The sequence below is a fragment of the Rattus rattus genome, chromosome 4, assembly GCF_011064425.1.
Source record: "Rattus rattus isolate New Zealand chromosome 4, Rrattus_CSIRO_v1, whole genome shotgun sequence".
Classification (NCBI taxonomy): Eukaryota; Metazoa; Chordata; class Mammalia; order Rodentia; family Muridae; genus Rattus; species Rattus rattus.
Window position 1 is genome coordinate 119,211,034 of NC_046157.1, and position 15,582 is coordinate 119,226,615.

General features: G+C 45.3%; 1 protein-coding gene across 1 annotated transcript in view; it reads right to left on the reverse strand.

Moving 5' to 3' along the window:
* Nucleotides 1-15,582, reverse strand: part of Tgfbrap1 (transforming growth factor beta receptor associated protein 1) — a 47,757-nt gene that overhangs the window by 9,024 nt on the left and 23,151 nt on the right. Inside the window, exons 4-8 of the mRNA XM_032901027.1 lie at nucleotides 11,335-11,529; nucleotides 8,254-8,408; nucleotides 3,905-3,987; nucleotides 1,383-1,724; nucleotides 584-641 (exon numbers count right to left, since the gene is read on the reverse strand). Of these exons, the coding sequence (XP_032756918.1) occupies nucleotides 584-641; nucleotides 1,383-1,724; nucleotides 3,905-3,987; nucleotides 8,254-8,408; nucleotides 11,335-11,529 (833 nt within the window). The remainder of the gene's footprint in view (nucleotides 1-583; nucleotides 642-1,382; nucleotides 1,725-3,904; nucleotides 3,988-8,253; nucleotides 8,409-11,334; nucleotides 11,530-15,582) is intronic.

Below are 15,582 nucleotides of genomic sequence, written 5' to 3' on the forward strand. Positions count from 1 at the left end.
AATATATGCTTATGTGTATGTATGCACCCATGTGTACATATGCTGTATGTGCCCATGAGGGCCAGAAGAGGGGGCCAATCCCTAGAATCATAACCTGCAGTTATGAGGTTGTGAGCCACCCAATACCGGTGGAGGAATGGACTGGAGTAGAGCAGCAACCGCTCTTAGCTCCAGGCCCCCTTTTAATTCTTTAAAATGAAATCAACCTTGTTTTCATTTCTTCAATTTTCCCAAACTCAATCTTGATAATGTTATTTAAAGAGAATTAAAGACATCACTTCTTGGTCTTTTTGTCAAGAACAAGTATGGGGACTTAAAGTGAACACTCCCCATAGAGTTCACCTTTGAAAACTATTATTTTTGTTCTCTGCAGAAAAGACCAGATCAGGCAAAAGTGGTTTCTATGGATTAATGGGTTTTTAAAAAGCAACACAAAATTATAGTTTATTGGCCCTAAATATGTTAAACATGTGGTGCCTGAGAACAACTTTCAAAAGTTGGTTACAAGGCTCGGGGGCAGGGTGTCGAGCCTTGCACAGCTGCCGCTTTCACGGCCCGAGTGGCGAGCATCCTTTGGACTCACCTGAACTGCAGAGGCGTCTTGTTTATTGTAATGATAGAGCAGCCCCAGTGCAAAGTACCTGCAGGAGAGCGGGGTGGAGATGATGAACAAGGACGCAGTGCACGTCGGGGACACGCACAGCTCGTGCTCTGCCCAGGGTCTTCCTCCAACTCAGGAGGTGGCCCTGGGAGAGACCAGGCCTCCTTACAGAGACACATCTCAAAATATTTAAGTGCTAGCTGGAACCTTCTCCCTTAAATTTCTGGGAACATTTCACAACTTTTTATAAATACAGTATCCTGAGTCACTACCATCAGGTGTTGGTGTACACTGGATTTGAAACCAAACAGGCTGAGCATCCCTAATCTGAAACCTGGAATCTGAAATCTACCAAAATGCAGTGTCCTAAGTGAGTTGATCAACAAGATCAAGAAGGCTTAACTATTTACTTAGACACCAGTCACTTTGGCTGTGAGTGACTCTATGCATTATTACTACCAAGGAACATTCTCTAAGGTTGAGTCCTGGTCTGACAGCAGGGCGTTTTGAATTGCTGGACTTACTAACAAAGCTCACAGTAATTCACATTGTGCTTTCCAACATGAAGAACAAGGACAAGAGTCAATTTCTCTGAGGCCCTTTAGATCAGGAGGACATCATCATCTGAGGACCGTTTGGTACCTATTGTCACAAGAACTTCTTGTGATCTTGATTTCTCATCCAAACCCAATGCTGGCTGAGTCAGTCTCAAGGGGTCTCATGGAGTGCAAGCGGGCTAGAGTGAAAGCCTCACCACATGGGGCTAAGAACACTCACTCACTTTTTGTGCTTCTCCAGCCAGGCAGCACTGTCGGTCAGCAAGCAGGAGTTCTCAGTGACCAAGAGGTCCAGTAGGCTGTCATGGTCAGCCTCTGCATACAGCTTGAGCAAGGCCGTGTCGATGTCTTCCTTGTAGCCATTTGCTACCTCTGTGCTGCGGATTTCATTTAGGTAGCTCATGAGGAAGCGCTTGCACTTGGCCATCTTCTCCTGGTCACCTTGGGTCAGTTGGTTCAGGTCTGCGTACTCATGAAGAGGAGGGTGAGACCGGGTGAAGGAGGAGGAGGTGGGCAACAGGAAGGGGTAGAGAGAGATCAGCTCCCGGACATCCAGCTGGCTGCTTCTGCAATTACAGTGTCAAACTAAATGAAGCAAAAAGAGAGAGAGAGTACACATAGGCACACTAACAACACTGGAGGGCACACGTCAATGGGTGTGAATGTGTCCAAGCCATCATCCTAATTTTCTAGTACAAACAAAACACTACCAAACACGATTCCAAAAGGAGCAGAGGAGACAAGGGTGAGGAACATGTACAGATGACTGGCGGGTGCGACATCAAGACACCTGCACTGTGAGGAAAACCCAGTGAGCCCTGGGATTCCTCAGGCAAGAACAAACTATGCCAAGAACAACGTGGCATCAATCTGAGCCAGGACCAACAGCATTTTCCTGATGCTGAATTCAAAATAGATGGTTCAGTGGTGCTTGAATAAGGGGCTTTACCCTAGCCTGGACCATGCTACTACTAACATTTGGCAGATAGAATCTAGGGATGAAGGCCCTACAATGTGCCAGACAGCCCTGCCCCAACACACTCACAGTAAAGAACCCTCAGGCCTAAGAGTCAAGTGCCAAGGTCAAGTCAAGACACTGGGGACACCAGGAGGGTTCCTGATACAGGAAACTTCTGCTCACTGCTTAAGATGCAGGGGGAACCTGTTGAAGGAAGATTCCTTTTCTGGCAAGCATGAGTCCAGGCAGTGCTTACTGGCCAGGAGAGGCCCACACTGATGGCAGAGGTCCCTTCCAAGCTTCTGTGGCTCTTCAGCAGCACAGGCTCTCTGCTGTCCTTCAGATCCTCATTCTACTACTTAAAGGCCAAGTTTGTTAAATGTACGAAGACAGACTGAGGACCTCCAGAAGACAGCTTTGGTCCCATACATGAACAACGTGTGGGTTTTCTCACAGGTGCCAACCATGATGATCGAGGAGTATGGCCTCTGGCACAGTTATGGGGTGAGATCTAAGGTCAGGGCCAGTACATGAACAAGGTCAGAGTCAATCACTGCTGTCTGAGAAGCTTCTTACCCAGACGTCAGTTCTCAGTGACACTGGGACAGAGCGGGCAGTCACCGGTGTAATGCTGTGCTGCTGAGAGACTGATGACGGAGGCATAAGAGCCTCGTCCTCACGACAGACAGGCCCAGCTTCAGCTCTCTCACTACAATGGGGGACTTTTCCAGGCATGAACTCATGGACATTCGCCTGGTATCTTAGGCTGACCACAGCATGTGCTGGCAGCACCTATGCTGTGAGGGTCAAGGCCATGACACTGTCAGGACAAAACCGGATTTGCAGAGGTGCGAATGAGCAAGGGGTCTACTTAAACTGAGGACTGACCGTCTTTATAGGACCAGACAGTGGCAGCGCCTGGACTGGCATAGATAAAAGTATTGCTGGGAGCCACTCCTCAGGAAATGGCTTCTTCCTTCGGAGACCTGCTCCCTATTCCCCATTTTTGTGAAAGAGGAGGACATTAAACCTACTGGGTATTTCAGCACATTCTTGAGGCACAAGCAATCAAGGAAGGGCAGAGGAAGCCTCCAGAGAACATCCCCTGGGATGTACAGGGTCTGCACAGAGCTTCCTATATGTGTTGTTGGTTAGGAAGCTTGAGACCACAGAATGCTCTAGTGGGGCACTGCTCTTTAAAGTCCTTGAAGACAAAGATCCTATTAGGTGCAAACTCATTTCCCCAGAAGATGCTGAGCAGGTCTGCGAGTAACCATGGTGAGGAACACACTGGTGAGAGTGAAGAGCAGACAGGGTAAATGTGACGCTGAAGCTGTGCTTCCCACAGAGATGGTAAGGAAAACCAAGAGCGAGAGACACTGTGAGAATGCAGATGAGCAAGAGAAAAGGAGAGACAACAGAGAAAAGGGACGCCTGTGATGGCCCACAGGGAGTCAGCCAGAATGGCAGGTGTGTCTTCCTAAAGACAGACTCGCTTCCTGAGTGTGCCAACCGGGCACATACCACCTTTAAAATCTATATATGATTCCAAGTCTTTATAGGTCTTCCCAAAAGTCAATGCTTTCTGTAAACTTGATTTCCAGTTTGGGACAGTGGGCAGACCAGGAACTATCTTGAAAGGTGTGAAGTACCACAAGCAGCCCTTATCATTCCTACCCGTATCTCCATCTAGCCGTGCCATAATTCTCCCTTGAAACTGCACAGATGACGGAGGTTCCCAGGAGGGAGGACACTGAGTGACATCCTGCTACCAACATTTCAAATTACCTGAAGAGCTCTTTGGCTTCCAGGAACTGGAGTTGCGCAAACTGTATAAAGCCTGCCTGCTGCAGAATCCTCCTGTACATTACCTGCAAGGAAATAAGAAACACTCATCTCCTGGAGACATGTTAAGCCATCACCAGATGTCATCCACATTCCAACTTACAGCATTCCACAGAGATAAGAAGTTACTTGTTAAAAAGTACCTTTTATCCTTCAGTATGTGGTTATCCCTCAGAAGTGGGAAGGCACTAGTTCCAGGGACCCACAGATTTCAACATAGGCCAAAGTCCTTTATATAAAATAGCATTTGTATCCCTTAGAATCTATGCACATCATCCTACATGCTTTAAGTCAAGTCTAGATTACCCATAATATCTAGCAATATGTAAGTCTAATATAAACAGTTCTTATACTGTGTCGTTTATGGAATAATGTCCAAGAAAACAGTCTATATACTTTCAGCACAAATGCAATCTTCTTGTGGTATTTGAGGTGGAGCCCAGAACCTCATGCATGCAGAGAAGTGCTCTACTGAGCAGAGGAACTGAACACACACACACACACACACACACACACACACACACACACACACACACACACACATAAAATATACATATGCACACACACATGTATATGTCCACACATATGTATGTGCACATACACATATACACATACAATATACATATGCACACACACATACATGCATCACATGTATATGTCCACACACACAGAAAGCTTCATAGGTTTGACATGAACCCTTGATGTATTGCTTCACCCCTGTGCTCAATCCACCAGGCTTCTGTGACTGCTTCACCCTCTCGTTGCTCAGGTGGAGATCAATGACCTCAGGGGCTGTGGCTTGTTCCTCTACTCCTCTGAAAGTGACTTGGCAGGAATATTCTCAGAACATCCCTCACACACAAAGCTGGTCGAACATAAGTACTACATAGATGCATGGGCCTCCCTTACACACAAAGCTGGTCAAACGTAAGTATTATACAGATATATGGGCTTCTTAGCCAAAGCTAAGGTAGTACTGTGTGCCCTATCTCCTGGAGACACTTGCTCACATTAATAACAGACTGTCTAAGGTTCTTAGAGTAAATTGCCACCTAGCCTGTACATGGACCACAGAAATCCAACTTCACTTGTCTGCAGGATTCTTCCATTCTTGTAACATCCAACAATAACAACACATATACACACTTGGTCTGGAGAGATGGCTCAGTGGTTAAGAGTATTGGCTGCTCTTCCAGAGGTCCTGGTTTCAATTCCTGGCACCAACATGACAGCTTACAATTGTCTGTAACTCCAGTTCCAGGGGATCTGACACCTCACACAGACACACATGCAGGCAGAAAAACAATGTACATTAAAAAAAATTGGGGGAAAGAAAGGCTAGGTGGTGGTGGTGCACACCTTTAATCTCAGAAATCGGGGGCAGAGGTAGGCACATCTGGTTCAAAGCCAGACTGGTCTACAAAGTCCCAGGAGAGCTAGGGTTACACAGAGAAACCTGTCTCAAAAAAGGACACCAGGAAAGCCTGCTCTTTCCTCCCACTGGCTACTGCCCATTCCTGAGCTCCGGTAAGGTTTGTCTGAAATGGTTTCTGGACACATCTTATTGCTTGTTTTCACATACGGTAACACCATCACCCTGCCACCCTGTTTTCCAACTGAAGATGGTTTGTACTGCTTTTCAGCGTGTGTGTGTGTGTGTGTGTGTGTGTGTGTGTGTGTGTGTGTGTGTGTGTGTGTGAATTCATTTGGATTGCTGGGCATCAAACAGAAGCTCTTTGTGTGCGCTAGGCAAGTGTTCTGCTACTGAGCTATGCCCTGGTTCACAGTGGTTTTAAGGCGCTGTCCAAGCATAGCAGCAGTTCCTCAGGGCACTGACTTCAGCACTGTTTAAACTGCTTACCTGCCTCTTCTTTATCTGCCTCTATCTTCCGTCTCTAAAAACTGCCATCTGACCCAACGACTGGACTTACTACACCACCTTGAAACAATAAGCAGAACGTGGAGCCCTTCTGCCCAATATACAGTTCTATTTCTAGAAGTAGAAATAATATGGACCAAGTTTGTGGCAGAAAGATTAAAAGGATCTGTCAATCATAAGGAAATTCTTAGGTATATCCAGGACGGTACAGAGAAATCAGTGACAGCAGCATCTTTATGAGGCTACCAGAGTCAAATGCCACCCTTGTGTCACCCTGTCTCCCCCACACTCCTCTCCAACCCCAGAGGGAGACAGAACCACCACCAACTTCACAAGTCTCCATTAATCTACAAAGTTACTCCCAAATTCATGTTAACAGAATTTGGAGGTGCAGTGTGTGGGATGCAGTTAGGGCTGGTCATGAAGGCAGGGTCCCTAGGATGATGGCACTGGTAGCCCTCTTGACAGAAGATGAGACCAGAGCCAGCACACTTACACTCACTGTATGTGATGGCTTGGGCTTGACGGGTATGAGCTGGATACAGGCTTTACAGGGGCAACCTGAGCTGTAGAAGTTGTGTCCAGAAAAGAGGATGGGACCAGTCAATGAAGCACTTCACCTGGGCAATGATGCATCTTTTGAAATCTTGGCATGTGCATAGGTCTGCACACACACACACACACACACACACACACACGGCTGTTTGCATAGCTCAAGGAAAAGAACGCCCACATAACAAGAGAGTTGAATTTGCAGCATGACAGGGAGAAGGCAAGGATCAAATGCAAAGGAACAGACCTCCACCCCACCCCGCAGGAGGAGCCGGAGGCTGGACAGCAAGGGAATTCGTGTGATTTCATCAAGGACTGGCTATGACGACTGCTCTTGTCAAACAGAGCAGAGGTGGGAAAAAGCAAACTAAGAAAATGCTGAATAGCTTGAGTGCCGTGCACCTGGTGCTTGTAGAAGGACAGGGTACCCCTTTAGCAGCAACTGACGCAATGCCATGGCTGCCCACGGCCCAGGCAGCTCCTCTTCACTCGGCCTACACTCTGTGGACAAGGGAGGTGATGAAAGCGCCTGCCAGCACTCAGGAGCTTTGTGCCTTTGAGTTTGCTGCCCCCTGCTGCATGCTCATAGGTCAGTATCACTTCAGCAAGTAAGAACTCTGTTTACAGAGACCTCTCCTTCCAAATCCCCAAACTGCGGATGCACGCGCTAATCGTTCACCTGCAGAAGTGACTGACTACTGTTTGCTCTACGAGGCAACTTGCATCCAAACATATCTTTCCTGCCATCGCAATGAATCATGGGTAAAGTCTGACTGCTTGGTTCAGATGATACTAGAAATGGCTACATACCACCATCCTTTTAGTTGTTTGTTGTTCTTTTTGCAGCACTAGGGACTGGACCTAAAACCTCACCCACTCTAGGCAAGGGCATGTCACATTTTACTTTGAGACAGGGGTATCCTAAATCCCCAGGTTGGCATTGAATCCACTCTGTACCTCAAGTAGGCCTTACCTCAGGCTTCAGAGTAAATAGCTTTACAGGTCTCGGCCTCCAGGTTCCGCTAACATGTTTTAACACTCTCAAATAGGTAGTGCCCTTAATGACACACCTGATCAAATAAGAATTTTAGAAATGTAACTGATATTGGTTGATTGCATTTATTATATAAATAATGTTTAAAGTTAACATTTCTCCTGTGCGCTTTGTGTTTTCTCCTGGCCAGGTACAGTGATCTGTGCCTGTGGTTCCTGTACTTGGAAGACTGAGTTTTGCAAGGGAATGAGGCGGCTGGGCTCCTGCAGTGAGAGGTACTTTATCTGCGTTGTGGGCAAAGCACTGCCTACAGATGATTTAAAAAACAACGGACTTTTTGGGGGGCAGCCTTTTGACACTCTGACATGGTAACGTGTGGTCTACACGTTTGGATTTATACAAAATGGATTTATAAATGTTCATTTATAGCTATCCTGGATGCAAGTGGCCCCTGCTGTCTACGGAGAGGACATGCATCCAAACTAATTTAACCCCACCTCAACAAACACATACTCTAAAATTAGAGACCAGTTGGCCTGACCTAACTGCTGTTTATTAAGAACCATGTTCATAGCTATTCTGAGGTGGTAACTGAAGAAGGGAGTTGATTTCAAATAGAGCCTAGTGTACCAAGGGAGGAACGAACAAGTTGACCTTCCCAGAGTTAGCTGTGCAATCTTAGTTGAGGCATTTGGTTGTTCTGAAATTTGCTTCCTTACCTACAGAACATGAGATATGTTGAAAATCATTACAGGACGGGCACAAAAGCCCTGCACACGGTCTTCTGTAGAGGGAGCCCAGTGAGTGTGGCTAAACCTGAATGGCTGTGTTTACAGGCATGCTTTCTTGGGACCAGTAATTACCAACCTGAAACTTCTCTTTTGGAATGTTCCTTCGGGCTCCTTTTGCCAAGACCAAAGCCTCTTCCACTCTCCGGTTTGCTAATAGATCCTGTATTTGTTTTTCCAGAGGTAATGGAACCAAGATGTAAACTCCTTTACTTGTGGCAACAATCACTCTTCCTGAGGGAAGAAAAGAAAAAACATTAACCTTGTTGGAAGAGAAAAGCATTGCCTCCCTCAGTGCACGACTGCTTTCCTCACACTGGGCCCTTATCTGATCTGCTAATCACTCCCACCAGCTTTTCCAATACCATTCCAAACAAGATTATGGTATGATGCCTCCCTTTCCTTCTGCCCACACTGACAACTGTTGGGAAGGGTAAACTTTAATATCACATTGCGAGAGGATAAAATGTGCTCTTTACCCCTTTTCTATGTGACACTGCCCACTGATTTAGAAACCCGTGAAGAGACATGCGACGCAGAGTGCAATGAAGTTACAGAGCTCCATCATGGCACGTCATCAAAACCTCACCGAATCTTTTCCTTCTTAAGTTGGTCTGCATAAAGATTTTAATGGACTACAAGATAGTATTTCTCGTTTCCCTTCCATCCATATACCACCTAGGCTGCCCACTTACTGATTTCCCTATCATCCTGCCAGCTGTCCTTGTCCACCACTGTAGCCCTTGTATCCAAGCCTTAACAGCAGCAGTTCTCAACCTGTGGGCTGACCCCTTTGGGGGTTGAACGACCCTTTCATGGGGTTGCCTAAGACCATCAGAAAACAGATACTTACGTCACAATTTACAACGGTAGCAAAATTACAGATATGAAGTAGTAACGAAAATAATTTTATGGTTGAGGTGTCACCACAACTTGAAACTGTATGTATTACAGGGTCACGGCATTAGGAAGGTTGAGAACCACCGCTCTACAGAAGTCAGTCTGTGAAAGGGTCAGGACTGCAGTCCACACGAGCTCCTCCACTGAGCTTTTGAATTAAACGCCGATCCCTCTCTTAACTCAGCAGTCCCTCTTCACAGGAAGTAGTAACTTATTTCTTCTATCTCCTGCATCCCAGTGAAAGTTTTTTCCCTTGTTTTCTGTCAGTGTCTGGCCTCTGCTTGAAGCTACTCTTCCAAGGAGTCTCTGCTCTCCCATAAGATAGGTGTCCTCCAGGTCTACAACCCCACGCTAGTCTGAATCATTCAATTTTCAAAGTCTTGTAGCCTGAATATACAGTCACCCCCCTATGTCTGCAGCTTACATGACTGCAGCTTACATGTCTGCGGATTACATGTCTGCAGATTACATGTCTGCGGATTACATGTCTGCGGATTACATGTCTGCGGATTACATGTCTGCGGATTACATGTCTGCGGATTACATGTCTGCAGATTACATGTCTGCGGATTACATGTCTGCAGCTTCTGAATCTGTAGGTTCAAGCCACCAGGAACCAAGACCATCTGGGAAAGAGATGACTGTGTCTGTCGCTGCACATGAGATTATTTTCATTGTCATAGTTCTCCAAACAATAAATGAAGTAACAAATACTCAAATAGTTTGCATGTGGCTTTAAGTAACTTAGAGATGATTTAAAACCAACCAGAACATGTGTGTAGGTTCTAAGCTAATACTAAGCCAAGTCATAAAAGGGACATCCATGTACTTCACTATTCAAGAGGGATAATGCAACCTGTTCGTGTGTGTACCAATGGATGACTATAAGTCACATGTCAGCACCTAACTGGATCTGACCCACGTCACTGTCGGTCCTACCTTTCTTACTAAGGTTATATATACCCCCAGCATCTCAGATACCAGGAAGGCACTGTTCAGAGAACTAAGGGATCCTTAAATGGCAAGTACAAGGTATTATTTAGATTTATAAAATACTCAAAGCCACTCTTGGACAAGTTGGGGACATGAGTATTGGCCAGTATGGTGGTAAGAAAATGGCCTCCATAGGCTCATAGGGAGTTGCGCTATTAGGAGGTGAGGCCTTGTTGGGGGACGTGTGTCTGTCCCTGAGGGGTGCGCTCTGAGGTCTCAGAAGCTCAAAGCAATGTCTCAGTATCCTTCCTGCTGCCTGCTGATTCAGATGTAGAACTCTCAGCTCCTTCTCTAGTACCATGTCTGCCTGCACGCTGCCATGCTTTCTGCCATGACCATAATTGACTGAACCTCTGAAACCACAGCCCAGCTTCAATTAAATGCTTTTCTTTATAAAAGTTGCCGTGGTCACGGCATTTCTTTAACTAAGGCAGTGGGCTAGCAGACGGTGCTAAAGAACAAACATTCTCAGCTATAAATGTTCTTAGGAGACTTGTGTTCATGCAGGTCAGTATCAGTGATACAATACCCACCATTTATCTATGAACCATGCTGCAAACACACCAAGGCTTTCGATCTGGATGAAGGGAATGTGTGGTTCATTCTGTCTCTCATTCGATTTCTCTGAACATTTGAAAATGTTCAAAATGGAATAGAGAGGAAGTGGAATTTGTGCATATTACACTTAGGCTACTTGTCAACTGTGCCTAACCACACTGCAGCCTCAATGCCTCCACCTTCCACACACACCAAGCACCTGCCTGTGGGACCTCTTGCTCAGAAACACCCTTTTCTCTGCTAGAAGGCTCTGCATATACCTGCTTGGCTGACTCCTATCCATCCTTAAATGGCACCCCTAGGACACCCTCTGATATGTCCAGCCAAGTCCTAAACCACTGTGGTTCGTTACTGAAATGCCTATTACACCCTTAACCTCGCTGTCCCTGAGGCATAGAAACTGCACTACACGGATAACTTTTTCCTTTTCAAAGATTTATTTCTCTTGTTTTTGTGTGCTCGTGCATGCATTTGTGCATGTGTGGGGTGCACATACACAGCTGTGAGCACACTGGTACTGGGAATCGAACCCGGGTCCTCTGCAAGAGCAGTGAGGGCACTTAACAACACTCAGCCATTTCTCCAGCTCTTTAATGCATCTTCTCTCAGCATAAGGCCCAGCTCCTAATGGGTCCCCGATAACATTTACTGTAGAAAGATCACAGAAGGTTTGGAATGAAAACGTTAAGATTTCTATTTCAACAGGTACCTTCAAAGTCCTGCAGGATGTGACCCTCCTTAAAAGGCAGGGTCTGTTTCTGCTGCTGATCCAGCATGCTGTGAACTGTGATGAATTCGTCATCAAGCGCTATGACATAGGGGAAGCAAACAGCTGCCCCGATTACATTTTCTGACCAGTGCACAGGGGCACGCTGGGAGATCCCGGCCACGGTGGCAAACATGCCTAGAAAATAAAAAGGAGGTGTCTTCAAGTAACTGTCAGATATTTTTTGCCATCGAAGTGAATGGGTGAAAAATAGCTCTCTTTCAATCTCCTGCAGCCTTGCAGTGTAGAATGAACAGAATATATTCCTGTACAAAGACCCACCCATGACTTTATCACGGGAGAGAACTACTGTATTCAGAGTGCATAGCATATCTGCTTCTAATTACGAATGATATTTTAAAATGTTTCCTTTGAACTTACATGCCCGTTTATAAATGACATGTCCCCACACAGGAGAAAGAAAGCAGCTAAGGAAGCCTGACACACTTTCTTTCATAGCCACTCCTCCACGAGCTTGCCTCTGTGCTTCAGCTCTTCCTTTTTCACACATTTGGTCGACATATTTACTGCGCACCTGCCATGTACCAGACACTCTACTATGTGAAGCTGGCTACGCTTAGAGTTGAGGTCTGAGCATTAATTATTGGTCTTCCCACTTTATCACTGAGAACATGTATAAAGTATAAGAATACATATGCTACAATACAGAAAACTGGTTTCCTGATTCAAGACAGACGACTGACTGCTATGAAGCCTTTGTCCGTAATAAGCTTGTGACAGTTATGCACACTGTACATGAGGCACTGATATTAGGGAATACTGAGATGAATATTTTGACTCAGAAGTGTCAATCCATTTTAACTTTAACCTTTGAAAGCATCACACTGTTGTTTCCAAATGATTGGCTATCACTGAAGCAATCAATGGCTTCTGTTATAATGCAGGGTGGGAGGGGAGGTAGGTATAAGATGAGGGACCAAGAGCCCCATTGCTTTGGGTCTCTGCCTGGGTAACACGCCCTAGCAGGAGCAGGACCATGTTATTTGCCTCATGAACCAGGAAGCAAACCCACTGAAATGGGGAGGGAGGAACCTAACCTTTGTCAAGACCCACCCTAAGGACTTCTCTCCAGATTCCACCTGCCTAGAGCAGCGGTTCTCAACTTGTGGGTTGTTGAAGGACCATTAGGATGGGCCAAAGACCCCTGGAAAACAGATATTTACATTATGACTCATAACAGCAGCAAACTTAGAGTTATGAAGTAGCAACAAGATAATTTTATGGTTGGGGGTCTTCACGACATGAGGATCTAAATTAAGGGTCACAGCATTAGAAAGGCTGAGAGCCACCATTTTCCAGTGGCCACCCTAGAGACTAAGACTCTAACACAGGGACCCTCCTTAAGGACAGGCATCCTGATCACAGCAAATAGTAACACCAAGTATACAAAACAGCATTGAAAACACTGAGGAAGTGAAGCACAGCTGTGAATTGGGAAGCTGGGGAGGTGAGTACTACCAACAGAAGTCAGCCAGAGAGGCCAAAAGGGAGAAGAAGGCTGAATGTGATGCTGCCTCCACCACGCCGTGAGATAAATACAAATGGGCAAGGGATGAGCATGGAGCCACCCCAGGAATTCTGCTGAATTCTGGGTCAAACAGCTATGCTCTGAGCAACGCGGCCCCGTGATAGCATGGAGACCCTCAACACTGTAAGTCAGAATCACTTCACTTACCTCCTCAAGAGAATCACACAGTACCGAGGCTCTGGCTAATGGTTCTGACATAAGAGGGCAGAAACCAGGTGTCACAGACCACGGCTTCTGCAGTTTCCCTGGAATGAAGAACTAGAGCCCTAACTGCCAAATGAGGTCAAGTCACGCTAGGAAGAGGGGCACGAGATTGACTGTTGCTAAGGTGTCCCAGCTAGCTCTCTTCTTCCAGGAGGTGATGAAGTCTGTTGCTTTTACACTACTGAAGGAGCCTAAATGTGGTCAGCATGCAACCTAAGAGATTGGAAAGGGCACACAAACTTTTAAGACCACTCTTTTTGGGTCACATCCCTTCTAGGTTCAGGCCCACTTGTGATCTAAGCCCAGATAACATGAAAAGCAACTGCGTAATTTTCCTTGTCTGAGAAACACCATCAAGGGAGACAATCAAAAGTAGTATAAAAAACTTCCTTACGAAAGGTCATGCATGATCTCTTATGACAAGAGTGGTCCACAAGCAACATGCAGAGAGAAAGGCAGAATCAAAAATAAAATAGGGGGGCTGGAGAGATGGCTCAGTGGTTAAGAGCACTAACTGCTCTTCCAGAGGTCCTGAGTTCAAATCCCAGCAACCACATGGTGGCTCACAACCATCTGTAATGAGATCTGATGCCCTCTTCTGGTGTGTCTGAAGACAGCTACAGTGTATATATAATAAATCTTAAAAAAATAAAAATAAAAATAAAATAAAATAGGTGTCGTGCTGAAATGTGCACTTATCTTGATAGTAATTTGTTTAAACTTAATTTCTGGAGCCATGTAATGATGCTATTTATAGAACCTATATCTACATATGGTATACATAAGAGACCTCACACTATTCTATTTGCTTATAACTGTATTCATTACAAGCAAAATGACTCTTAGGTAGGTTGGTTCAATACATATGATGTCATACAGTTGAGACATAGTAAACTTGGGGGTAAACACACTCAAAATATGACTGTGCTTTCCCTTTAATATAACACCATGACCAAGAGAGGAACATGGGTCTCCAATGGTGTCCCTGTGAAGCCTTCATAACCAGAGCAGCTAGGGCTGCACTAGAGGACGGGTGGCATGAAATGGGAATTCCAGACACAGATCCGGTGTATCATAAAGTTAGTGTCTATCAAAGGCTGCCACCAAAAGCAGCAACGAGAAGGGTTCTGCCAACAGTTTGTGGCCATAGTAGACAGTCATATAAAAAAATAGCAATTAAAATTAGTTCTTTATGTGGTAAGACAGGAGACCACATAGGTAACATCAGAAAATACAAATAACTTTGTCTGTAACCTGGTAGACAGGGAAGTCTCCTAATTACAACTCAGAATCATAAAGTAAAAACTCAAAAAGAGTAGATACATTGGATTACATGGGACTTTATAAGGGGAGATTCTACAAGGCAAAAACTAGGAAGAACTACTGGAAAGGCAGATATGTCCGTGTCTCAAGTATACAAAGGACACTAGGCAAGGCTAGTGATGACAGAGGCTTGGGTAGGGGAGAGGGAATTCAGTGAATGATAGGACATGTGCTTGGCAGAAATTAAGCCAAGTTCAATCATTGGCATGATAAATAAACAAAAAATAAACCACCCACCCAACCAGCCTAAAAGCATACAGAACAGGTGAGCCCAGTAGCCTAAACAGGCACAAGGACTCCTACACATAAGGAAGTCTCAGCCTGCCCCAGAGAATGTGCTACACTGCCAAGGACCAAGTCTGGGGGGGGAAGCACTGGCCATTTGTCTCAGAGGAATATAAATAACCCTACCAAGAGAGACATGGAAATACCCTGCACATATGCATATATGCTTTCCATAGGAAAGAAAACATTTAGGGCAAAGCATTTTCTTCTTCTATCAAGCCATGAACAGACATGAAAGAGTCTTGAATACATAGTCAGGTAAAAGCAACCACACTGAAAAGCTACATGTTATATGATTCCAATACATTCCAAGACCAACTATGAAGACAGTACAAGGTTAGTGGCTGCCAGGAGATGGGATGGGGGTTCATGGTGACTAGGTCAAGCCTAGGGACTTTTAAAGCAGTGAAAGCACTCTGTATGCATGGTAGTGGTTACAAGTTACTGTACACTTGGGCAAACCTGTCAAATGCTCATCACCAAGAATGAGCCCTAATGTGAATCCTGACTCTCTTTATTAATGAGGTGTTAATCAAGTTCACTGACTATATCTGAAAAACCACTCTGGTAGAAAATGGTGACCCCACAGTCACAATGGGATTCCAGCACACACTGGTCATGAAGACATATTATGCCATGGCCACTCATTTCCAATGCTGCCAGGCACTCATGATTACAACCATGTGCCATATATCATTTGGTCTACAGCAAAGGCATGTGAATGCCATGTCCCCTAGTGAGACTGTCATATTAACTGACCAACAGATACTCCAATGATTGTACAATGACAGAAGCACCTAATGGTATATTTCTTAGGACCATGTCAGTAA